The sequence below is a fragment of the Rhinoderma darwinii genome, chromosome 1 (assembly GCF_050947455.1).
Source record: "Rhinoderma darwinii isolate aRhiDar2 chromosome 1, aRhiDar2.hap1, whole genome shotgun sequence".
Taxonomy (NCBI): Eukaryota; Metazoa; Chordata; class Amphibia; order Anura; family Rhinodermatidae; genus Rhinoderma; species Rhinoderma darwinii.
This window is the reverse complement of record NC_134687.1, coordinates 164,596,633-164,623,307: the sequence shown is the minus strand read 5'-3', so window position 1 is coordinate 164,623,307 and position 26,675 is coordinate 164,596,633. Positions and strand designations below refer to the sequence as shown.

At 42.6% G+C, this 26,675-nt stretch overlaps 1 protein-coding gene across 1 annotated transcript; it reads right to left on the bottom strand.

Moving 5' to 3' along the window:
• Nucleotides 1-230: 230 nt before the first annotated feature.
• Nucleotides 231-17,040, bottom strand: PLA2G12A (phospholipase A2 group XIIA). Its single transcript, XM_075860524.1, has 4 exons — nucleotides 16,603-17,040; nucleotides 14,340-14,416; nucleotides 2,650-2,815; nucleotides 231-850 (listed from the first exon to the last, which is right to left on the bottom strand). Exons 1-4 carry the CDS (start codon nucleotides 16,817-16,819, stop codon nucleotides 732-734), a joined length of 579 nt encoding a protein of 192 aa, XP_075716639.1. The 5' UTR covers nucleotides 16,820-17,040; the 3' UTR covers nucleotides 231-731.
• Between the last annotated feature and the right edge of the window lie 9,635 nt (nucleotides 17,041-26,675).

The window sequence follows — 26,675 nt, the reverse complement described above, 5'->3', positions numbered from 1 at the left end:
GTATACATCGGGAGCTTTTCCCAGCGAATACGCTAAAACATAGGTCAAAAACATCACGCGCACATAGGATTAGCACAAAGATAGGCTCGGTCCTTAATTGGTTAAAGTAGAGTTGTGTAGCCTGGAGACTCCCTTTAGTGTAACACGTAATGTTGCATTGACAATGTGTGTATTAACCGAATCATAGCCCCTTAGACCGACTCAAGAAAGTAACAATTAAGCGCTAGAAGAACTTTGTGAAATATTCAATTATTTAATAATTAATATCATTTATAAATCAGGCATCACCTGTTAAAATTTGCTTCCATTTAATATTTGCTATAAATTCCACACAGTGGCTTCGGCAAATGTGCATTGTTTTTATAAAAATAAAAACCCGAAGTTATTTATTTACCAATATTAAAATCAATTAGACCTGTGCTATATGAGGACTTTGGCAGTGGGATTTCTGTGTGGGTGCAACGGTTGCATGTTTTTGCGCTACTTTTGAAGTCGCGCATCCAAAGTGGCGGTCTGACAAGTATGTAGTACATAATACACAGTATTGCATTATACAAAATTGTGTAAAAATCAAATCAATTAATTATGCCGAGGTAAATTATCCATATGCAAAAAAACACGTATTTCCTTCATGAATCATTGAATAGAACATAAAGTGTATAAAATGCTTTGTCTAGTCCTTCAGTTGTGCACACATCAGCTGTCGTAACCGTGACTTGAGGAATCCTCGGTCATAGGTCTAGTTTCTCTTCGTATGGACAAACACACGCAGCTCTTTGGCTTTCCATATACGGTTTACATCCCAAATGTATGACTGCATCAAACAGGAGGGCCACTGTTGATTCACAAGCTAACGGAAGAGAAAAATAATTAGTGGGCAGGTAAAAATTAACAGCCAATAACTTAGTAGGAAATATCCATTATAAAATTTAACTTTGCCTTTGAGTTACATGATATTTTCCGTGATGATTAGAGTCAAAACTAAAATTTCAGAATTCTGCTTGTTTGTGGTTACCAGAGAAATGTGATAGCTCAGATTACAGCTATATAGTTCAGGACTGGCAGCCATACAACAGTCACAGCCCCCATAAGAGGCAGCCATAGTGCACTTCTATAGCCCGCTTCTTGCACATCACTCTTTTCCTGCAGGATGAACATAACAGGAGACGGTGTCATTAGCACTAGCAACGACAGAATCTCTGCTGGCGATACGGCCTTCTGCTGGCGGCACTTGTCATATCAAATACAGTGGTTCACAAACTTCTTCAGGCCAGGGAACCCTAAATCTGCTGACCCATTAGAAACACCACTGGAACCCTAAGTAGTTTTTCATAAAAACGACCCATCATCATATCAGTGCTTACATCATCCATGGTGACATCACACCACTGTAGATGACGATTGAGCACTGTGGTTAGGCGACATGTCATTACATACTGGAGCAGCACAGTGTTCGTAATTACAGCGTAGTGTGCGTCATATTTTCAAGATGGCTTATGTCGAATGAGAAATACAGCGCAGCTACTGAACTAACTTCACAACTACTTTTCTGCGCAACAAACTTTTATAAGTCAGTTGTGAACAGTGCGGCATGAAAGCCAAATCAAACTTTTTTTTTTCCCAAGGACGCACTTATTCGATTTTCATTTTCGCTTCTTCCTCCCCACCTTCCAAAAGTCATAACTGTATTTTTCTGTTGATATAGCAATATAAGGGCGTGTTTTTTGCAGGAGTTGTAGCATTTGAAAAGCACCATTTACTGTACCATGTAATGTAATCTGAGGAGCAGTCAGGGTGAAAGGGGTCACTTCAGGTGCCCCTATCTCTGGCTCTATAGAAGCTAGAAACATGGTTCTGCTGTTTTAAGAGGAGAATCTCAAGCCAGAATCGCAGTTCTAGGTGCTATAGAACTGTTAGGCTGGGTTCACATTACCTATTTTCAGGCGTATTATGACTCGTTTTATGCCTGAAAATACGGCTCCAATACGTCGGCAAACATCTGCCCATTCATTTGAATGGGTTTGCCGACGTACTGTGCAGACAACCTGTCATTTACGCGTCGTCGTTTGACAGCTGTCAAACGACGACGCGTAAAATGACTGCCTCGGCAAAGAAGTGCAGGACACATCTTTGGACGTAATTTGAGCCGTTTTTCATTGAATTCAATGAACAGCTCAAAATTACGGCCGTCAATGACGCCTCGCAAAATGCGAGGACGAGCAATTAAGTCTGAAATGACGGAGCTGTTTTCTCCTGAAAACAGTCTGTAATTTCAGCCGTAATGGTCGTTAACGTATGCACATACCGTCAAAGACAGTTGGGAATGTGTGGGCAGTCAAAGACACAGTTGGGAATGTGTGGATTTTTCGGTGGATTCACAGTGGATTTCGCCCTTTCTACATCAAGAAGGGTGGAATCTTCTGTGTACATCCACAACAGAATGAGCAAACAGCAGATTTAAAAGTCTTTGGCCACATGTCGAGGTTTGTTCAAATTTCATCCACATGGCTGGGACTGTAATCCACTGCGTATTTTCTGAATGGAAAATCCACAGCATTTCCGTCCCATTTTCTTACAAAAATCGCCACAGAGTCGGAGACCAAAACAAGATGACAGAACATTTAATGCTCGCTGTACTACTGCCCCCACCTTGAACACTCTGGGAAATGCCTAGTGTTTTCTGCACATCTCTGCACATTTTGGAGAGGCAGCTTTGAAACTGCTCATCACAATCATTCTTCAGATTACCACACGTGTCATAGCAGCGGTCATGTTGGTTGCAACACCTGGTCATTGAGGGAATGCCAACATCAAACTGGAAAAAGAAGGCATTACCAAAATATTAAACAGGTTTTTGTATCAAGACCTAAAGATAATACACTAAAATACTAAGCAACTATGCAGTAGGGTTTTTACACTTAAAATTTTCCCTTCCATGATATAGCTTTAAGGTGTTGTTCACAAGTTGCAGAAAAGCTGCGGAATTTACATCTGCAATTGGAGCGTTTTACAAAATTAGCAAATTAGATGAGATTTGGACAAATTTTTAATCCGAAAAACTTTGGTTTTGTTTTATCTGTAGCATATCAATTTCTGCTGCGGACCATTTGCATATTTATTGCGGAACTTCTCAATTGAAATACTATGCATGTGATGAAATGAAAATCCACAATACACAACTAAATCCGCATAATTTCCTGCGGAAATCCGTTATGCGTGAACTTACCCTTACTAGGTTGTAACAACCCCACATATCTGCACGTCCTGCTAGTGAGGTGTATTGCTCTGGTTATTCTATCTCTTCAGCCGTATCCCCGGTGAATGGCGCAAAAGATATGCATTTAGTACACTGCTTTCCCTCTGCATGTTATACTTTCATAGAGTATAGTTCCTGCTTGTAGCAGAATATATGTATTTATGTAGTGAGTAGAATGTGTTGTGAACGACCTGGCATGAACTATACTCTAGGGTGGCAGGAGACGATAACTGTCAGCAGACAGCAGTAGTGGAGAGACGGGGAAGCTGAGAAAGTGCATCATAGGGTTTAAAGTATAAACGGAGGTCACGTGTGCCGCATCCTCTGCCTGCCCACAGCTGCGCCAGGACAAGGTAAGAAAATAAAAGGCCAAGTTCACACACAGTTTTTTGGAGCGGATTTTGATGTGGAAACCGCGTCAGAATAAGTTTGAAAAAACACCCCAAAACTCCCACCACTGATTCCAATGGGAGTTAGAGGCTTTTTTTTTTTTTTTTACGGCTTGCGGAAAAAAAAAGAAAAAAAGGAAAATAAAAAAAGAAGAAGTCTCATACCTTATCTTGGAGAAGTTTCAGCCTCTAAACCTCCATTGAAATCAATGGGAGGCAGAAAAAAATGCTCTGTTCCCTTGGAATGTTTTTATGACACGTTTTTTTTAACCACAAAGCACCCGTAGGTTTTGCATTTGATTAAATATCAAAAAACGGCTGAAAAAAACCAAAAAAAACATAAAAAAATCCCTCGCATTACAAAATCTGCTTCAAAAGTCCTGAAGGAATTTCTAGGCAGATTATTTCTGCCTGACAAAAACACTGAACTAAGCCAAAAGGTACTCACACCAATCTGATCACCCTTTTGAAGTCTTTAAATAGACTATATACTCCTATTAGAAGGTTTTGGGGTAAAAACACAGCGAGGTCTAACCCCTTTTAGGCTATAACAAAGATTTCAGAGATAATGCTCATAGAGACCACTTTTGAAATCCTGGGTCAAATACACAGAAAAATCGATATTTATCTTGTGCAGATTTTGCCACAGATTTGCTGCAGACATAAAGGCCATTTGCGTAAAGGATATAAAGGCCATTTTGGAGCAGACATTTTTTAGTGTGTGTAAAAATGGCCTTCCGCCATGAAGTGATACTTTCCTTTGAAAAAAAAAAAAAGAAAAAACTCCCCCCTCAAGTTCTTCGTATATTTAATGGGTTCATAGTTATATCTGGGAAAGCTGAAACAGCCGAATAAAATTTAACAGAAGAGTAATCCTTTTCTGAAAAGGCCTATCCGGAAGAAGCTTTTGTTGTCATTTTTAGATACCCTATTCAGGGGCGTAGCTAGGGGGGGGGGGGGGCAGGCGGGGCATGTGCCCCGGGTGCAACTAGGTGGTAGGGAAGGGGGGGTGCCGCAGAGCAGCTGAATGCTGACGATTGGCACCCTGTACGTCAGACACCTGCAGCAGCGATCAGCTTCAGGAAGAGCCAGATTATCACGCAGCGGCGTTCTGACTCGGGTCCACTCCCGTGCTGCACCCTCCCATGTAGGGGGCGCCACTGGGCTCTGCGTCTACTCTGTGCTTTGCACACACACTGAGTAAAGAACAGCCGAGAAGCAGAGGAGGAAGCTCCGCCCACAGCCCGTCCTGCAAGAAACCTGTTATCCTGTCAGCAAGGATACATGGCGAGTGTCCATGTGTATATAGTGTGTATACAGTATGTTTCTCTGTGTTTGTATGTGTATATGTTAGTGTGTTTGTGTGCATATGTGTATATAGTATGTGTGTGTATATGCTAGTGTGTGTGTGTGTGTGTGTATATTATATATATATATATATATATCGCTTTGTAAATGTGTGTGTGTTCAATATTAAAGTAGAACAGATAAAATGCCGATATCTGTGCTGCCTCTATATACCCTGTTGCCCCTAAACACCCTGCTGACCATTTCATACCCATGTGTTATCTGTGGGGTTACATAGGACTGCAGGTAACATCTACTACATTATCTGTACTCAGTTATCACGGTGTTATCTGTGGTGTTACATAGGGCTGCACATGACATCTACAATAATATCTGTACTGGGTATATATGGGTCTGTTTGTGAATGTGTCTTTGTGCTTCTATATATGTGCCTTTTATCTAATTTGTATAGGTTACCGTCTGTGTATTTATGTGCGTGTGTGTGTGTGTGTGTGTGTGTGTGTGTATATATTTACCTGTATGTAGATTTGCCTGTATGTCTAAATATCTGTTTTTATGTATGTACAGTATATATGTTCCAGTATGTGCGTGTCTATATATGTAGTTAATTTTAGTTTTTTGTAGGGGGCAGCAATAGAGAGTCCCGCACAGGGCGCCATCCAACCTAAGGCCGGCCCTGGCTGTCACCGACCCTAGTCAGAAGGAATTCCGCCGCCGCATGACCTCCTCGGCTCCTCCGGTAAGTCACGTCAGGCAGAGCAAAGAGTGGTAGCGGTAGGCTACCACTCACCGCTCTGTTTACAGTGTGGCGCTATGTACAAGGGGGGAGTGTGGTGCCATTTACAAGGGGGGGGGGGGTGTGGCGCTACTTACAAAGGGGGAGTGTGGCGCTATTTACAAGGGGCGGGGGTGTGTGGCGCTATTTACAAAGGGGCAGCGGGCTGTGTGCCCCTATTTACAAGGGGTGGAGTGTGCCGCTATCTACAAGGGGGGAAGCGGGCTGTGTGTGGCACTATCTACAAGGGGGGCTGTGTGTGGCACCTCATTGACTGGTAGAGAAAGCAAACATGGCGAGGGGGAAGGAGATGTCAGGAAATAAGTTGGTTATGTGGTAATTACTTTGGAATGCTTTTACTTATCCAAGCAATTCTGAGATTGTTTTCTTAAGACATATTGTACTTTGTGTTGCTGAAAAAATTTGGTCGATAAATTAAATATTTATTTGGGAAAAACTCAAATTTTAGAGGAAATTTGCAAAAATTAGCATTTTTCTAAATTTTAATGTTTCTACATGTAAAACAGATCGTAATACCACACAAAATAGTTACTATTTAACATTTCCCATATGTCTACTTTGTTTGCATCATTTTTTTCACATCCTTTTATTTTTCTAGGACGTTACAAGGCTCAGAAGTTTAGCAGCAATTTCTCGCATTTTCAAGAAAACATTTTTTTTAGGGACCAGTTCAGTTCTGAAGTGGCTTTGAGGGCCTTATATATTAGAATGTCCCCATAAATCAGCCCATTTTGAAAACTGCACCCCTCAAAGTATTCAAAACAGAATTCAGAAAGTATCTTAACCCTTTAGGTGTTTCACAGGAATTAAAGCAAAGTAGAGTTGAAATTTACAAATTAAATATTTTTTTTGCTGAAATTCATTTGTAATATTTTTTTTCTTTAACACAGAAGGTTTTACCAGGGAAATGCAGCAGTTTTTAGAAATATCCCACATGTGGACCTTGTGTCCTAATGGACTGAAACACCGGCCTCAGAAGCAAAGGAGCACCTAGTGGATTTTGGGGCCTCCTTTTATTAGGAATAGATTTTAGGCACCATGTCAGGTTTGAAGAGGTCTTGTGGTGCCTAAACAGTCGAAACCCCCCAAGAGTGTCCCCATTTTGGAAACTACACCCGTCAAGGAGTTTATCTAGGGGTATAGTTTGCATTTTGGCCCCACATGTTTTTTTTTTGCAGAAATTATTGGAATTAGTCTGTGAAGATAAACATCTACTTTTTTTTTCTGCTAAAACATCGAATTTTATCATTTTTACAAGGAATAAAGGAGAAAAAACACCCCAACATTTGTAAAGCAATTGTTCCCGATTATGGCAATACCCCATATGTGGTAATAAACTGATGTTTGGACCCAAAGCAGTGCTCAGAAGAGAAGGAGCGCCTTTTGGAGCGCAGATTTTGCTGGAATGGTTTTCAGTGCCATGTCTCATTTCAAACGCCCTGGAGGGACCAGAGCAGCGGAAACCCCCCTAAAGTGACCCCATTTTGGAAACTACACCCCTTAAGGTGTTTTTCTAGGGGTATAGTTAGCATTTTGACCCCACAGGTTTTTTGTAAAATTTAGCGATGAGAGAAAAACCACATCAACATTTATAAAGCAATTTCTCCCGAGTACAGCAATACCCCACATTAATTATTAGAAATTCATTAACCCTTTCTGGACTGATCCTTTTTTTGCTTTTTCACTCCCCTCCTTGCACGAGCCATAACTATTTTATTTTTCCATCAATAAAGTGGTGTGAGGGCTTATTTTTTGCGGGAGGAGTTGAAGTGTCTATTGACACCATATAATGTACTGGGAAACTGGAAAAAATTGGAACAAATTCCTCCATTGTTTTTTGGGTTTTGTTTTTACATCTTTCAGCGTGCGGTAAAAACGTCAAATTAACTTTGTTCTGCATCTCAATAAGATTACCGTGATACCAAATTTATTTTTATATTCTATTACTTTTAAAAAGAAAAAAATATTGGTTATAAAACAATAAAATAGTTTTGTATCACCACATTCTGCGAGCCATAACTTATTTTATGGTCGAGCGGTGTGAGGGCTTCTTTTTGGCAGGACAGGCTGTAATTTTTATTGGTACATACAACTTTTTGAACACTTTTTCTAAAAAAAAATTTTTGAAGCTATGGTTACCAAAAAACAGCGATTTTAGCTTTTTGAATTCTTTATTTCTTACGGCGTTCAACATGCGCAATAAATTACGTTTTACTTTATTCTGCAAGTCAGTACGATTACGGCGATACCATATGTATATAGTATTTTTTATGTTTTGCAGCGTTTGCACAATAAAATCACTTTTATAAAAAAAAAATAATTTGTGACACCATTCACATGAGCCATAACTTTTTTATTTTTCAATCAAAAAAGCTGTGCAAGGGCTTGTTTTTTGTGGGACGGGGGTTCGTTTTTATTTGTACTATTTTGGGGTAAACGCGACTTTTTGATCACTTTCTATTCTACAGGGTGGGCCATTTATATGGATACACCTAAATAAAATGGGAATGGTTGGTGATATTAACTTCCTGTTTGTGGCACATTAATATATGGGAGGGGGGAAACTTTTCAAGCTGGGTGTTGACCCTGGCGGCCACTTTGAAGTCGGCCATTTTGTATCCAACTTTCGTGTTTTCAATGGGAAGAGGGTCATGTGACACATCAAACTTATCGAGAATTTCACAAGAAAAACAATGGTGTTCTTGGTTTTAACGTTACTTTATTCTTTCATGAGTTATTTACAAGTTTCTGACCACTTATAAAATGTGTTCAAAGTGCTGCCCATTGTGTTGGATTGTCAATGCAACCCTCTTCTCCCACTCTTCACACACTGATAGCAACACCGCAGAAGAAATGCTAGCACAGGCTTCCAGTATCCGTAGTTTCAGTTTCTGCACATCTCACATCTGGTATATGGGGTACTAAGATAGTGGGGCCATTCTTCATCAATGGAAACCTCAAGGCCACGGGATATCTGAAATTGCTACATGATGATGTGTTTCCCTCTTTATGCACTGAAGCTGGCACGTTCCCTGAGTTTTTCCAGCAAGATGGTGCACCACCACATTATGGGTGTCAGGTCCGAGCATTCCTAGATGAACAGTTTCCTGGAAAGTGGATTGGTCATCGTGGGCCAGTTGAATGGCCCCCTAGGTTTCCCAATCTGACCCCCTTAGACTTATCTTTGGGGTCATCTGAAGGCAATTGTCGATGCTGTGAAGATACGAGATGTGCAGCAACTGAAACTACGGATACTGGAAGCCTGTGCTAGCATTTCTTCTGCGGTGTTGCTATCAGTGTGTGAAGAGTGGGAGAAGAGGGTTGCATTGACAATCCAACACAATGGGCAGCACTTTGAACACATTTTATAAGTGGTCAGAAACTTGTAAATAACTCATGAAAGAATAAAGTAACGTTAAAACCAAGAACACCATTGTTTTTCTTGTGAAATTCTCGATAAGTTTGATGTGTCACATGACCCTCTTCCCATTGAAAAAACGAAAGTTGGATACAAAATGGCCGACTTCAAAGTGGCCGCCAGGGTCAACACCCAGCTTGAAAAGTTTCCCCCCTCCCATATATTAATGTGCCACAAACAGGAAGTTAATATCACCAACCATTCCCATTTTATTTAGGTGTATCCATATAAATGGCCCACCCTGTATATCTTGAGGGGTGTGGTGACCAAAAAATACAGATGTCGGCATAGGCTTTCATTTATCTTTCTTGCGGTGTTCTCTGTGCGGAAAATATAACAATAGTTTTGGGTCGTTACGAACACGGTGATAACAAATGTGTACTTTTTTGGACCGGTTTCATTTTTTTCCTATAATAAAAGACGTATTCTAGAAAAAAAAAGCAGTGTTTGTTTTTTTAACTTAACTTTTCATTTTTACACTTATAAAACATTATTACTTTTTTTTTACCTGCAGCTCTGATCGCTGCTAAAATACATTACACTACCTAGTAGTGTACTGTATTCCAACAGTCAGTGTGACATCACAGTCACTGACAGCAAGCCTATAAGGACCAGAGGCTGGTCCCTATATAGGCTTCCATACATGGCAGACCCGAAGGCAGTTGTCTGGCCTCCGGTTACCAATGACAACCATCGGGAACCCCATGATTGCATGGGGGCTGCCGAAGTGCTACAAATCCCCTAAATGCTGCGATCGCAATCGATCGCTGCGTTTAAGTGGTTAATGGAGCCGCTGATCGGCAACAGTGGAGTGCCAGCTGTCAGGAACAACTGATCTCCCGGCTCCCGATGCACACTGTCACCGGCAGTCTGCATCTGGAACGACAGGGACTTCCTGTCACTCTGAAAGGAAGTCTATCAGGACCAGCCAAAGACTGGTCCTGATAGGCTTCCGTCCATGGCAGACACGAAGGCCATTGTTTGATCGCCAGTTGCCATGCCAAACATCGGTAAACCCTGCGATTTCAGAGCGGGGCCTGCCGATGTGCTATAAACCCCTAAAATGCAGCAATCGCATGTAAGCGGTTAATTGCCTAAATCAGTGGCAAAGGACCGCTGGCCGGCAAGAGTTGAGTGCTAGCTGTCCGAGACAGCTGACCTCCTGGTAACAGCTGACCTCCCGGTTCCCGATGCACCGGGAACGACTCAGTAATTATACGTCCTCGTGCGGGAAGTAACCTCCCGCGACGACGTATAGTTACGGAGTGGTGCGGGTAGGGGTTAAAAAGAATACTGCTACATTATTGCATGTCATGCTGGTGTAGCTGTGAAGCGGTGTTTTATTCTTCTATCGTTTTCTGATGTGTTGATGAATACCACGCCCCCTACACTACAATTCCATACTTTGTTGTATTAGTAAATATGTCTGTTGAGCCATTAAGGACAGCCATTTTTTTATTTTCATTTTCGTTTTTCACTTCCCACCTTCCAAGAGCCATAACATTTTTATTTTTCCGTCAATAGGGTTTTTATAGAAACGTAATTTTATTGTGCAAACGCTGCAAAACTTTTAAAAAAAAACTATACACATATGGTATCGGCGTAATCGTACTGACCCGCAGAATAAAGTAAAACGTTATTTATTGCGCACGGTGAACGCTGTAAGAAATAAAGAAGTTAAAGCGCCAAAAATCGCTTTTTTTTGGTCACCTTAGCTCTAAAAAAGAACCTGTGGGGTCAAAATGCTCACTATACCCCTAGAAAAATTCCTTGAGGGGTGTCGTTTTCCAAAATAGGGTCACTTTTGGGGGGTTTCCACTGTTTTGGTCCCTCCAAGGCATTGCAAACCCGACATGGCACTGAAAACCAATCCAGCAAAATCTGCGCTCCAAAATGCGCTCTTTCCCTCCTAAGCCCTGCTGTGGGTCCAAACATCAGTTTATGACCACATATGGGGTATTGCCGTAATCAGGAGAAATTGCTTTACAAATGTTGGGGTGCTTTTTCTCCTTTATGCCTTATAAAAATTAAAAAATTCTGTTTCCACAGAAAAATAGGTGATTTTCATCTTCACAGACTAATTCCATAAAATTCTGCAAAAAAAACTGTGGGGTCAAAATGCTATCTATACCCCTAGAAAAATGCCTTGAGGGGTGTAGTTTCCAAAATGGGGTCACTTTTGGGGGGTTTCGAGTGTTTAGGTACCACAAGACCTCTTCAAACCTGACATGGTGCCTAAAATATATTCCTCAAAAAAGGAGGCCCCAAAATCCACTAGGTGCTCCTTTGCTTCGGAGGCCTGTGTTTCAGTCCATTAAGACACTAGGGCCACATATGGGAGATTTCTAAAAATTGCAGAATCTGGGCAATAAATATTGAGTTGCATTTCTGTGTTACAGATTTTTTTTTTTTTTTTTTTATTACAAATGAATTTCGGCAAAAAAAAAAAAAAAAGGAAATTTGTAAATTTCACCTCTACTTTGCCTTAATTCCTGTGAAACGCCGAAAGGGTTAAAATACTTTCTGAATGTGGTTTTGAATACCTTGAGGGCTGTAGTTTTCAAAATGGGGTGATTTATGGGGACTTGCTAATATAGATCTTATTGAAGGGGGGACAGGACCAGCTGTCGGAGGGGGCCGCCCCCCTCTTTTTAAAGAGGCTCTGTCACCAGATTATAAGTGTCCTGTCTCCTGCATAATCTGATCGGCGCAGCAGTGTAGATCAGTGGTTTTTATTTTGAAAAACGATCATTTTTAAGCAAGTTATGAACAATTTTAGATTTATGCTAATTAGTTTCTTAACCCCTTAATGACCAGCCTATTTTAGACCTTAATGACCAGGCTATTTTTTATTTAAGTTTTTCCATCGTCGCATTTCAAGAGCTATAACTTTTATTTTTGCGTCGACATAGCTGTATAAGGTCTTGTTTTTTGCGGGACAAGTTGTATTTTTTAATAGCACCATTTTGAGGTACATATTTATTGATTAACTTTTATTAACTTTTTTTGGGGGGGGGAATAGAAAAAAAATCGGACATTTTGCCACTCTTTTTTGCGTCCTAAATCTACGCCGTTTACCGTGTGGTATAAATAACACAATAAGTTTATTCAGCGGGTTGTTATGATTGCAACGATACCAAATTTGTATAGATTTTGTATGTTTTACTACTTTTACACAGTAAAAACACTTTTTTTTCAAAATTATTTGTTTTTGTGTTTCCATATTTGAAGAGCCGTAACGTTTTTATTTTTTCGCCGATGCAGTTGTATGAGGGCTTTTTTTTTGCGGGACGACTTGTAGTTTTTATTGGTACCATTTTGGAGTAGATGCGACTTTTTGATCACTTTTTAATCACATTTTTTTAAAGTCAGGATTCACAGAAAACAGTAATTTTTCCGTCGTTTTTTATTTAATTTTTTACGGCGTTCACCGTGCGGGTTAAGTAATGTAACAGCTTTATAGTCGGGGTCGTTACGGACGCGGCGATACCAAATATGTGTAACTTTTTAACTTTATTTTGTTTTTTTAATAGTAAAGCGGTTTGTAAGGGGAAAAAGTGGGTTTTTCAGTTTTTTTTCACTTTTTTTTTTATTAACTTTATTAAACTTTTTTTTTCACTTTTTTACTAGGCCCACTAGGGGACTTTAATATGCGATTCTGCAGTTTTGTATTGTATTGCAGTGTATTACTGCCTGTCCGTTTAAAACGGACAGGCATTTGCTAGGTCATGCGTGCGGCATGATCTAGCAGGCATTCATTACAGGCAGACCTGGGGGCCTTTATTAGGCCCCCGGATGCCATGGGAGACACTGACACTCAGAAAATCTTATCGCCGGGTGTCAGTGGGATGAGAGGGAGCTCCCTCCCTCTCTCCAGAACCACTCAGATGCGGTGCTCGCTATTGAGCACCGCATCTGAGGGGTTAAACGGGTGAGATCGATACTTATATCGATCTCACCCGGCAGAGCAGGGACGCCCCCAGCTGCCTCTGGCAGCTGAGAGCAGGGAGATTTGACAGCTCCCTGCTCTGTTTACTTATTCCGATGCCGCGACGTAAAAAGTCTATGGTATCGGAATAAGGCCCGTTAGTGACAGACGTAAAAAGACTATGGGCCGGTCACTAACGGGTTAATAGACAACTGGGCGTGTTTTTACTTTTTACCAACTGGGCATTGTACGGAGAAGTCTATGACGCTGACCAATCAGCGACCAATCAGTGTCATACACTTCTCATTGTTCCAGCCCAGCATGATCCATAGCAAAGTGTGATTGTGCAGTGAAAGAAGCTGGGCTGGAACAATGAGAAGTGTATGACGCTGATTGGTCACTGATTGGTCAGCGTCATGCACTTCTCTGTACAACGCCCAGTTGGTAAAAAGTAAAAACACGTCCAGTTGTCTATCAAGAAACTAATTAGAATAAATCTAAAATTGCTCATAACTTGCTAAAAAAATTAGTTTTTTCAAATAAAAACCACTGCTGTTATCTACATTACAGCGCCAATCGGATTATGTAGGAGACAGGACACTTATAATCTGGTGACAGAGCCTCTTTAATGCCTCAGATGCTGCGGTCGCAATTGACCGCAGCATTAGAGGGGTTAAACAGCCAAGAACAGGGCGATCGCTGCTCCTGGATGGAAGTTTTGGGTGTCGGCTGCAAAACAAAGCCGACACCCACAGCATACGGAGCACGCTCCATACTTCTCCCCCTGCACTAGGACGTACCGATGCGCCCCGATGCGTTAAGGGGTTAAAGCGTAGCTAAAAGTTTGACAAACTTCTGACATGTCATAGTTTTGATTGTTGGGGGTCCAAGCACCGAAACCCCCACCAATTGCTAAAACGAAGAGGCAGAAGTGCTCGTGTGAGCGCTCAGCCGCCTCTTTTCTGTTTGGCTTTTCCTGGAAATCAATGTATCGGAGTATGGGCTCAATAGAAAGTCTATGTACACGTACTCCGATACATTGGCTTTCTGGAGAAACGAAGCGGCTGAGCACTCACACGAGCGCTTCTGCTGCTTTGTTTTAGCAATTGGTGGGGGTCTCCGTGCTCAGACCCCCACCAATCCAAACGTCTGGCACGTCACTAGGACATGTCAAAAGTTTGTTAAACGTTTAGTTAGCCTTTAAGTACTTATTTAAGAATTACAACATCAAAATAATTATTTACATTAAATCCAAACACTGGAGATCCACATCCATTCGGTGGTGCAGGTTTGTAGCCATAGCGGGGAAATGGCTTGGAACCTGTGGAGGAAAACAAATCAAATCAATTTTAGCAAGTTCCAAGAATGAAACACATTCTCTTAATGAACAATTTCTCTTCTGTTCTTTTTGAATCTTTTCACTATCTAATCAAACTCATATTGCAATAGAGAAATCTTAAAGGGGTATCCCAGCAATAATGTGTGGCACAAGATATCTGATGCACTCCCTGCACATCAGTCACTGACCTGATAAAGGTTCACCATTCCAGATAACATTAGTGCTATGTAGATAAAAAATAAAATGATAAACTATCAGCAACATCTTTATTTAAATGTGAGTGGAAATCAAGCTGTATGTTCAAACTGTCTTCCATAACTAAAAGGGTTTTACACAGGACGATTATCGGGAAGACGAGTGTTTATATAACGCTCGTTGCCCTGTTTACACAGGACAATTATCAGTAGATGAAAGAGCAAACGCTAGATCTGTTGGCCGTATCATTTTAAAAAAAGTGAAATATCGCTGTTGGCAGCACATCTCCCTGTGTAAACAGGAAGACGCGGTGCCGACATGATAACGTATGGTGACGAGCGATCGGAGTAACGACCGCTCGACCCTATCCATAGCTCCGTGTGACCATAGCAAACTAGCACAGATCAACGATGTCTTGTCGATCGGCGCGCTCGCTGCACCGCGGCCGCTTATCGGCCGGTGTAAAAGGGCCTTCAGGCCTGAATACAAATTTCCACAAACCAAACACTACCATTCCTATGATCGTAGCATGGGGTTTTCTGGTACTTTTATACTATGGCCTATCCTTAGGATAGGTAATCAATATCAGATAGATGGGGTCCGACACCTGGCACCCCCACAGCGCGGTGCCTGGTAAACTACGAAGAGGCTGAGGCATTTGTCGCCACAGCCCCTTCAGTCTGCTGATCGTGGGGTTGCTGGGAGCCTGACCCCACCGATCGGTTATGGATTACCTAGTCTAAGTATACGCCATCAAACTCTGGCAAGGTAACAGAAGTTTACATCTTCCAAATAACCCCATATCAAATCAGGATTACCCTTGCAAAACGTCAAGTGCTGCCCATATTCTTAAAAGTTCTATTTTCATAACGTCTGCATTTCTGCATGATACTTTATGTCAGAAACAAAGGGCAATAATGAAACAAAACTATCAGAGAAAATTAAGTGGTGTAGTGGCCAATAGCAACCAATCAACACTTGTTTTTCTACACTGGACAGGAAACATGAATTACGGACTCTGATTGGTTCAGTATTATCTCTTGTCCCATTGATTATATTTATCGCACTGCATAACCGTGATGAGTAACTGCGCTGTTTGCAGAGCCCTGAACAGCGATACTTTTATGGCATAATAAAACAGACGCCCAACATTATTATAGCAACTCATTTTAGAAAGGGATGAGGTCATTTGAAAACAATGTTATGAAATCCTGCCGTGCAGTGAGGGGGCAATGAGAGGTAAAGGGTCACCACATGAAGCATTGGATCCCAAATACTATATTGGTGCTACATGTTAGGCTAGGGAGTCAATGACACACATAAACAACCATACGTGGCATGTTTAATGGAGTGTGATGCCCAAATGTTGTGTACACCTGGCATTATTTCAATGGAGAGGGAGTAAAAAAAACTTCCATACATCTCTGGTGTCGTTTTGGAGGAATTTCTGGGTTTTAAACTAGGCACCTGTTATCATGAAACAAAAACAACCCACAAAATCTATTCAATATACTTATATGTAGCAATCCCCTCTTGTTCTCACACCTTGGCTATCATTTCCTGATGGTCCTCTGTATTGGAATATGATCATGTGCTGTCCATACTGGTGACACATCACCTGACCACAATAGCCAATCACGCTCCAGTGTACACAAAGCTGCAGCATGGGAATGGTAATGGAAAGTACAGACTATTGGTTTGTTATACTATATATACTTATTTTATTTAAAACGTTAACTCTGGGGTAAACTAGACCCGACAGGTAAAAATGGGGTTAGCCGCCATTAAACAGTTTGTATCTGGGACACCCAAAAGTGAAAAGGGGGAGTCCAAACCAGACATCTGCTCCAAAACCCCATCGCGGCTGCAACACATGAACTCAACCTTATTGAGGTCAACTTGCAATTTTCTCCGGCATAGAACACAAATTGAACGCAACATGTGAACAGCCCCCAGAACCCTGCGGTTATTACCGTCTCTGCATCTATGGTGGCACAGCCCATCTTCCCCTCCAAGCAGGTCCAGGGCAGCATTCAGGTACATGTCTATCTTGTGGACTCCATTCCTAATGGTCTTCAGTGTCATCCTCCAGTCTGGGGTCTCCGGCTGCTGATAGGACTGGTGCTCCCGGGAGCTGACAGCCAGAAGAACGGAGTATAACATGGCAAATAGCGGCAGCCAGGGGCTCATGGCCGGCTAATGGAGGAACGAGTGAGCCGTTGTAGGAAGAGCTGGGAGAAGTGTGGCTTCTGCAGTACTTCCAGCACATTAAGCAGGCGCCCAGGTCAAGTATCACACAGCAGCAGCAGCTGTGCCGGACTTCTCATCTTTACAGCAGACTGTCATCAGACTCCTGCTCCGTTCTCCTGCCAGTGACGTCATCAGTGTGGGACGACGTATGCAGCGGCACACAGTACATAACCAGGAGGGAGTGGCTAAAACCCATATTTCAAAAGGACCTCCTGACGTCAGAAGATCACGTGACATTGTACTGCGTATCAGGAGCGGGCTGCTCTTCAGAGCCCCTACACAGGGGAGACGGACCGTGTTGTGAACTACAAAGATACCTAGAACTGACTGCAACCAAATCTGCTGCGTGTTACTGCAACCTAATGAGCCATTTCCTGTGCTGCGCAACATTTGACACCACACCATTTCTCCAGGTGTTCTTATTTTTCCCGCAGTGGGGGAGATGTATCAACACTAGTGCAGAGTACGATGCTGAAGTTGGTTTCTTATTCACATTTTCAGTATTTTTGTTTTTTATGAACATTTTAAAGTGAAAACTTAAATTAACCCCTTAGTGACCAGCCCATTTTAGGCCTTAATGACGAAGCTATTTTATTTGTTTTTCTATAGTCGCATTCAAAGAGCTATAACTTTTTTATTTTTTTGTCTACATAGCTGTATGAGGACTTGTTTTTTGCGGGATTAGTTGTGCTTTTTAATAGCACCATTTTTGGGTACATACTTATTATTTTTATATTAACTTTTATTAACCTTTTTGGGGGGGATTATAAAAAAAACCTGAAATTCTGCCATTGTTCTATGCGTTTTTAAATTGACGCCGTTCACTATGCGACGTAAATTACATGTTACCTTTATTCTATGGGTCGGTATGATTACGGCGATACCACATATGTAGAGGTTTTTTATGTTTTACGACTTTTGCACAATAAAAACACTTTTGAACTAAAATTATTTGCTTTTGCATCGCCGCTTTCCAAGAGCCGTAATTTTTTTATTTTTCCATCAATGTAGTGATTTTTTGGGCTTGTTTTCTGCGGGACGAGACGTAGTTTTGAATGGTACTGTTTTGGGGTGCATGGGACTTATTGATTCATTTTTATTATGACTTTTTTGGGGGGCAATGGAAAAAAATTGCAATTTCGCCATGGTTTTTTGCGTTTTTTTTTACGGTGTTCACTTTGCGGTTTAAATGACATATTAACTTTATTAATGGAGTCATTACGGTCGCGGTGATACCACATATGTGTACTTTTTTTTTTTTTTTTACACTTTTACTAAATAAAACCACTTTTTATGGAAAAAAATGGTTTTATTTATTTTTTTACTGTACTTTTTATTAATAATCTTTATTTCACTTTGATGACTTATTTTATTAGTCCCACTAGGGGACTTTACTGTGCGATATTCCGATCGCTGCTATAATGCTCTGGTATACTTCGTATACCAGAGCATTATTGCCTGTCAGTGTAAATCTGACAGGCAATCTGTTAGGACGTGCCTCCGGCGCGTCCTAACAGGAATATGTCCAGGGCAGACCTGGGGGCTTTTATCAAGCCCCCGGCTGCCATGACACCCCATCGGAGACCTGCGATTTCATTCGCGGGCCGCCGATGGGTGACAGAGGGAGCGCACTCCCTCTGTAAACAAAGTTAAATGCAGCGGTCGCTATTGAAGGCGGCATTTAACGGGTTAAACGGCCGCGATCGAAGTAAACTTCATCAGACAGCAGAGCCCCGGCTCCTGCCTGCACAGGAGACCCGTGCAGGACTTAGACTAGGCTGACGTGAAAAGGCATCAGCCTAGCCTAAGGCTATGTTCACACGGAGTATTTTGGGGGAGGAATATCTGCCTCAAAGCTCCAAACGGAATTTTGAGGCAGATATTCCTCCCCCAAAATACTCCGTGTGAATAGCAATGATCGCGCCGTTTTTCGCCCGCGGCCATTGAGCGCCGCGGGCAGAAAACACGCTTTCTCCTGCCTCCCATTGAAGTCAATGGGAGGTCGGAGGCGGAAGCGCCCGAAGATAGGGCATGTCGCTTCTTTTTCCCGCGAGGCAGTTTTACTGCTCGCGGGAAAAAGACGCCGACGCCTCCCATTGAAATCAATGGGAGGCGTTCTCGGGCCGTTTCTGCCGAGTTTTGCGACGCGGTTTCCGCGTCAAAAAACTCGGCAAAAGACCCCGTGTGAACATAGCCTAAAGCCCATTAGTGACCGACGTAAAAAGGCATATTAGTGGTCACTAAGGGGTTAATAATAAAATACGTTGCACTAAGCTGCCCAGAAGGGAAAACACTTTACAGCCTAAAAACAGAAAGAGCTGGCACAAAGATGGGCATCAAACTGGTCAATACAAAGTGTGATTTATAGGGTTAAATGACTTTGGGCCACACAATTCACACTGCCAACATACAGAGAGAAATGACACGCATCAAAATCCGTTGATATCAGCCTGGCCCGAACAGGTTCTGGGCATAAAAGCTGGCATCAAAGTGGGCAAATTGACAATTTTTCCAGATTTGAATAAGTAACTGATGTTTTTGAAGGTTTAAATGACTTTGGGCCACTGATCTCACACTGCCAACATACAGAGAGGGATGCCCCGTATCAAAATCAGTCGAGATCAGCCTGGCCCGAACAGGTTCTGGGCATGAAAGCTGGGATTTTGATGTGGGACATTCTTCTATGTATGTTGGCAGTGTGAGATCAGTGACCCAAAATCATTTAACCCTATAAATCACACGTTGTATTGCCCACTTTGATGCCCATCTTTGTGCCAGCTCTTTCTGTTTTTAGGCTGTTTTAAACTGTTTTCACTTCTTGGCAGCTTAGTGCAACGTATTTTACTATTGACATAAGTTTTCACTTTTAATATGTTCATAAAAAACAAAAATACTGAAAAATGCGAATAAGAAACCAACTTCAGCATCGTGTGCAGAGTGCCCTTAGCAACCAATCAGGTTTCAGCTCTGATTTTTCGCAGGTTATTTGAGAAATGAAAGCAGCAAACCGAATGGCTGCTATTTACAACTTCTCTACATTTCCTCTGCACTAGTTTCGATAAATCTCCCCCAATAACTCTTTCTAAGTTTTGCTAGGGCCTTAAAAGTTTAGGGGCACAAGGCATATGTCCCAACCTTCAAAAAATAAAATGTGTGTACATACATGTAGACGATACAAATAAAAGTATTTGGTTTTTCAGATATTTCATTCAGTCCCATTGCCACAGGTGTATAAAATCCAGCACCTCGCCATGCAGTCGCCTTTACAAACATTTGTGACAGAATTGGTCGTTCTAAAGACATCACTGAATTCCAGCGTGGTCCTGTAATAGGATGTCACCGTTGTAGCAAGTCAGTGTGTGAAATTTCTTCCATCCTAGATATTCCACGATCGTCAGTGAGTGATATTATTGCAAAAGTGGAAGCGTTTAGGATCCAAAGCAATTCAGCCACATTGTGGGAGACCATGAAAAGTTACAGAGCGGGGTCGCCGGGTGCTGAGGCGCATATGTCGCCAACGCTCTGCTGACTCAATAACTGCAGAGTACCAAATCTCTGGCATCAACATCCGCACAAAAACTGCCCCGGAAGCTTTATGGCGTGGGTTTTAATGGCCGATCAGCTGCATGCAAGCCTTCGGGTATGTTCACACACACTGACCAGAAACGACTGAAAATACGGAGCTGTTTTCAGGTGAAAACAGCTCCTAATTTTCAGACGTTTTTTTAACAACTCGCGTTTTTTGCAGCATTTTTTACGGCCGTTTTTGGAGCTGTTTTTCAATGGAGTCAATGAAAAAACGCCTCCAAAAACGTCCCAAGAAGTGTCCTGCATTTCTTTTGACGAGCCGTCATTTTACGCGCCGTATTTTGACAGCGACGCGTAAAATTAAGGCTCGTGGGAACAGAACATCGTAATTCCCATTGAAAGCAATGGGCAGATGTTTGTAGGCGTATTAGGGGCGTTTTTTCAGGCGTAATTTGAGGCGTAAAACGCCCGAATTACGTCTGAAAATAGGCCGTGTGAACATACCCTTAGTGTCCATTCACATGTTGCAGTTCAGCTGCAGTTAGAACCGCATAGAAAAGATTAATCCGAAAACCGCATGTGTACTTACTGTATTTTAATGTGGTTTTCGTTGTGGTTGTGGAGCCTTCCGTCGGATATACGTCTGGAGGACGTCTGTGATGCACTACTGGTGATATGCACTATTTGTTAATGTGAACGCACTAGGTTTGCTGTGTTTGGGGGCATAACCTATATAAATGGTCAGTCATGTTTTTTTAAAAAAAAATCTACTTAGATTATAACACTGCTTCTCGGAATCTGCCTTATGTAACTACTGAAAAGTGGTCAAGTATGGTGTGTGTGCTTGTTATGAGTGTAAGGGTATGTTCACACGGCAACGCCAAATACGTCTGAAATTACGGAGCTGTTTTCAGGCAAAAACAGCTCCTGAATTTCAGACGTTTTGACAAGTGCACGCGTTTTTCGCGGCGTCCATTATGGACGTAATTGGAGCTGGTTTTCAATGGAGTCAATGAAAAACGGCTCCAATTACGTCCCAAGAAGTGACATGCACTTTTTTGAGGCGGGCGTCTTTTTACGCGCCGTCTTTTGACAGCGGCACGTAAAAAAAAGACCCATTGAATTCAATGGGCAGATGTTTGCAGACGGTTTGGAGTGTTTTTTTTGGGCGTAATTCGAGGCGTAAAACGCCTGAATTACGTCCGTAAATAGGGCGTGCGAACATACCCTTAGAGCAGATACAGACAAACGTTGCGTCTTTGCGCGCGCAAACAACGCAGCGTTTTGCGCGCGCAAAAACCATTTGACAGCTGCGTGTGTCATCCGTGTATGATGCGCGGCTGCGTGATTTTCGCGCAGCCGCCATCATAGAGATGAGGCTAGTCGACGCCCGTCACTGTCCAAGGTGCTGAAAGAGCTAACTCTTTCAGCACCCTCGACAGTGAATGCCGAACACAATATCGAAAAACCTGTTGAAAAAAAAAGAAAAAGTTCGTACTTACCGAGAACTTCCCGGCCGTTACCTTGGTGACGCGTCCTTGGTGACGCGCCTCTCGACATCGGGCCCCACCTCCCTGGATGACGCGCCAGTCCATGTGACCGCTGCAGCCTGTGCTTGGCCTGTGATTGGCTGCAGCTGTCACTTGGACTGAATTGTCATCCCGGGAGGTCAGACTGGAGGAAGACGCCGGGAGTTATCGGTAAGTCAGAACTTCATTTTTTTTTTCTACAGGTTCATGTATATTGGGATCGGAAGTCACTGTCCATGGTGCTGAAACAGTTTAACTCTTTCAGCACCATGGACAGTGACTATCTCCTGACGTAGCGTACCGATAATTTTTTTGCCGGGTTCGGCCAAAACGAGTTCGGCCGAACCCGGTGAAGTTCGGTTCGCTTGTCCGGCTTCGCTCATCGCAAAGACACTCCGTTTGGATGTTCGGAAACAGAAAAGCACGTGGTGCTTTTCTGTTTACATTCATCCTTTTGACAGCTGGTGCGCTGTTTCAGTCGGTTCGCACGGAAGTGCTTCTGTGCGACCTGCGTGGTTTTCACGCACCCATTGACTTCAATGGGTGCGTGATGCGCGAAATACGCAGAGTTATTGAACCTGTCGCGCTTTTTGCGCAGCAGACAAACGCTGCGCAAAAAGCACGGACTGTCTGTACTGCCCCATAGACTTGTATTGGTCCATGCGTGCCGCGTGAAAACCACGCGGCCCGCACGGACCGAATACACGCTCGTGTGAATCCCCCCTTAGACTGTCACTATATACTGTATGTCCCTGACTTATAAGGAGCACCGATCGACAATATTACAAGCCGATCGGGGTTCATTAACAGGTCCTTTTACACAGGCCGATACTGTACAGGGACGAACGATCATTAATATGATCAGTCGGTCCCCATCGGTTTGCATCATGGTCTGCAACACATCCCCTATTTACACGGGGAGATGTGCTGCCGACAACCATGATTTTATAGCCTGCATAAACTATGTGATCAGCCAACAAATGAGCGTTTGCTCGTTTGTTGGCGGATCGCTGCCCTGTTTACAAGTTTCTGATTATTGGCCCGTGTAAATGAGCCTTTAGGCAGGATCCTTGCGCTCTCAGTTTCTATCAGTCTAGTTGTGGACCAGTGATTGGAGCACAGAAAGCGCTGGAGGCTGAGGAGGGGAGAAAACCACTGGACACCGGATACTTGACTAAGAAATGTTCCCATTAGCCCATTCAGTCTAAGGGTATGTGCAAACGAGGAGTGCCTTTTACGTCTGAAAGAGAAAACAGCTGCGTCGTTTCAGACGTAAAAGCTCCTCCTCGCATTATGCGAGGCGTCTTTGACGCTCGTAAATCTTGAGCTGCTCTTCATTGACTTCAATGAAGAACGGCTCAAATTACGTTGCAAAGAAGTGTCCTGCACTTCTTTGCCGAGGCAGTCAATTTACGCGCCGCACCGTCGTTTACAGGTCATCTGCACAATACGTCGGCAAACCCATTCAAATGAATGGGCAGATGTTTGCCGACGTATTGTAGCCCTATTTTCAGACGTAAAACGAGGCATAATACGCCTCGTTTACGTCTGAAAATAGGTTGTGTGAACCCAGCCTTAGGGTATGTTCACAAGCAGAGTCAAAAACATCTCAAAATACAGAGCTGTTTTCAAGAGAAAACAGCTCCTGATTTTCAGAAGTTTCTTGTGCCACTAGCGATTTTCCCTGCGATTTTTACGGCCCAAGAAGTGTCCTGCACTTCTTTTTTGCGTCCGTTTTTTTAAAAAAACGCTGCGAAAAACGCTCCGTCGGAACAGAGCGCTGTTTTCCCATTGAAATCAATGGGCAGATGTTTGGAGGCGTTCTGCTTCCGATTTTTCAGCCGTTTTTCGTGCGTTTACGGCCCGAAAAACGGCCGAAAATAGGCTGTGTGAACATACCCTAATTGATCACCAGGGATGTTCTTATTAACACCTCCACTACCAATAAACACAAAAGATAGTATGAAACGCAGCGGACGTTTGCGGCTGAGGACAAGCCCCAAAAATCTGCAGCAAAATACAAATGCGCTACCTGTGGATTTTGAAATGGACTTTTTCCCCCGAATTTGACAACAGATTATAGTCTTTGCATTGCAAAAAGTGAAATCTAAGGCAAGATCTTCAGCAAAATTCCACAACATATAGGGCATGTACTATACGCTGTGGATTTATAAGCTACCAACTACACTGTGCATCATTAGTTCCAGGGCTCTGTGTACACCACGTTTTATGCCCTACAATTGACTTATACACCGGGAAAAGCTACTAGCGTAAATGTTAAAAGGAGGCTGTGACGGATGCCTTTACAGTGGCAGTAATCAAAGACTATAATGATATTCGTTTAACATATACGTCATGAACTCTCAGGACTCCTTTTCAGGACATATACGTTAAATGGATACAATCATAGCCCATGGGTAATGGATGCCCTTGTTAGACACCTGTCACCCATAGTCTATAATGCGATCTCTTTAACATATACGTCAGGAAAAGCTCATGACATTTACATTAAACGGATGCCTGGGACATGCTATACAGTGCCATACGTCACCCAAAGACTTGCATGTTAAAAAAGAAACGGGGATGGCCAGCCACACTCCTTTTTAATTCCTGCAGGTGCCCCATCAGTGTATTCACATAGATCGGTCCCAGAACAGGCGATATTTTACCATACAAACTTATCACGTAATTCCTCTAAAAGTCAGGGTACTACAAATTAGGGTTGTCACGATACCAGAATTTGGACGTCGATACCCATACTTAGAGTAGTATTGTGATACTCGATGCCAAAACGATACTTTGCCAACAATAAAAAATCCACAAAAATGTCCTTACTTTTTGTGATGTGAGGCACATGGCGTTATCAATTTTGAACCTCCATGTGCCTCACATTAATTGTAATTAACCCTATCATGTACTTCACACATTAACCCAATGTGGTCCATTATGACTGAGTGGGTACTTGATGGGATCACTTACTATGATTATAATGGGCAACATTGGGTTAATCTGTGAGGGAAATGATGGGGGCAACAGGCAGGGACTTTCTAAAATCATAGATAACTGATGATCTAGCCTGGCTTCCTGAACTGTGTTCGGTCCAGGAAATGTGGGCGACATATATCACGGACCAAACACAGCCATGTGAATAAGGCCTAATAGTAATTAACCCCATCATTTCCCTCACAGATTAAGCCAACGTTGCCCATTATAGTAAGACATCCCAACAAGTACCTCGCTCTGTCATAATGGACAACATTGGGTTAATGTGTGAGGTACATAATGGGGTTAATTACTATTAGGGCGCATTTACACGAGCGTGTGCGTTTTGCGCGCGCAAAAAACACTGCATTTTGCGCGCGCAAAAGGCACTTAACAGCTCCGTGTGTCATCACAATAAGATGCGTGGCTGCGTGATTTTCGCGCAGCCGCCATCATTATGACACTCTGTTTGTATGTTTGTAAACAGAAAAGCACGTGCTGCTTTTCTGTTTTCCATCATACTTCTTCCGTGTGCTGCGCGTGATTTTCACGCACCCATTGACTTCAATGGGTGCGTGATGCGCGAACAGCACACAAATATAGGACTTGTCGTGTGTTTCACGCAGCGGACACACGATGCGTGAAAATCACGGACTGTCTGCACGGCCCCATAGACTAATATAGGTCCGTGCGACACGCGTGAAAATCACGCGCGTGAAAATCACGCGCGTTGCACGGACGTATATCACGTTCGTGTAAATCCGCCCTTAATGTGAGGCACATAGAGGTACTAAATTCATAACACCATGTGCCTCACATTAAGGCCTTATTCACACGGACCTGTCCGTATTGCTCACGAAAAAAATGCTGCGTTTTGCGCTCGCAAAAGTTCAATGTGGCATCAGCATATGGTGCGTGGCTGCGGAATTTTCGCGCAGCCGGCATCATTATGACACTCTGGGTTTATGTTTGCAAACAGAAAAGCACATGGTGCTTTTCTGTTTTCATTCATTCTTTTTACTACTGTAGCGCTCATCACGTGCGGCACCGGGAAGTGCTTCCGTGTGCCGTGCGCGATTTGCACGCACCCATTGACTTCAATGGGTGCCTGCTGCGCGAAACACGGCCAAATATAGGACATGTCGTGCGTTTCCTTCATTAACATAGGTCCGTGCGACGCGTGTGAAAATCATGCGCGTAGAACGGAGGTATAACACGTTCGTGTGAATAAGGACTAATAGTGACTTCATCATTTCCCTCACATAATGGCAACATTGGGTTAATGTCACATTAACCCCAATGTTCCTCAATGCTGGCTGCAAAAAATACTCTAGTGCCTTTAGTTCAAGCTTTTGCTCTGCTGTAACTAATACCTGCCTGGGGCTGGTCTGTCACTACACTGCAGCGCGGACCTGATTCCACACTAGTGGTGCGAGCGACACAGGCCCGTCATCAGGAACCCACTGCCAGTGCCGCTCACGACATTCCCCTCCCTTCCTCTTCTCACATACTCAGATTACAGAAAAAACTACAAAACTGTAAATAAACTAACTCTCAGTCAATGTAAATAATTTTACACGGTGGCATCCAGATAATATAGGAAATATAAAGGAAAAAAAGAAAAAACATTTCCGGACAAAAAATCAGCACTCCCTGAGTTACGAAAATATGAAATTAAATATTTTCGTAACTCCGTGAGTGCTGATTTTTTGTCCGGATTTTTTTTAATTTTTTGTTCTTTATACTCAGATTACCAT

Bases quoted from the DNA above. Each gene is read 5' to 3' on its own strand.
- PLA2G12A (XM_075860524.1), bottom strand. From the start codon at position 16,819: ATGAGCCCCTGGCTGCCGCTATTTGCCATGTTATACTCCGTTCTTCTG. The intron at 14,417-16,602 runs GTAATAACCGCA...TTTCCTCCACAG, and splicing joins CCACCATAGATGCAGAGACG to GTTCCAAGCCATTTCCCCGC. The intron at 851-2,649 runs GTGGGGGCAGTA...CTCTTCCGTTAG, and splicing joins CATTTCCCAGAGTGTTCAAG to CTTGTGAATCAACAGTGGCC.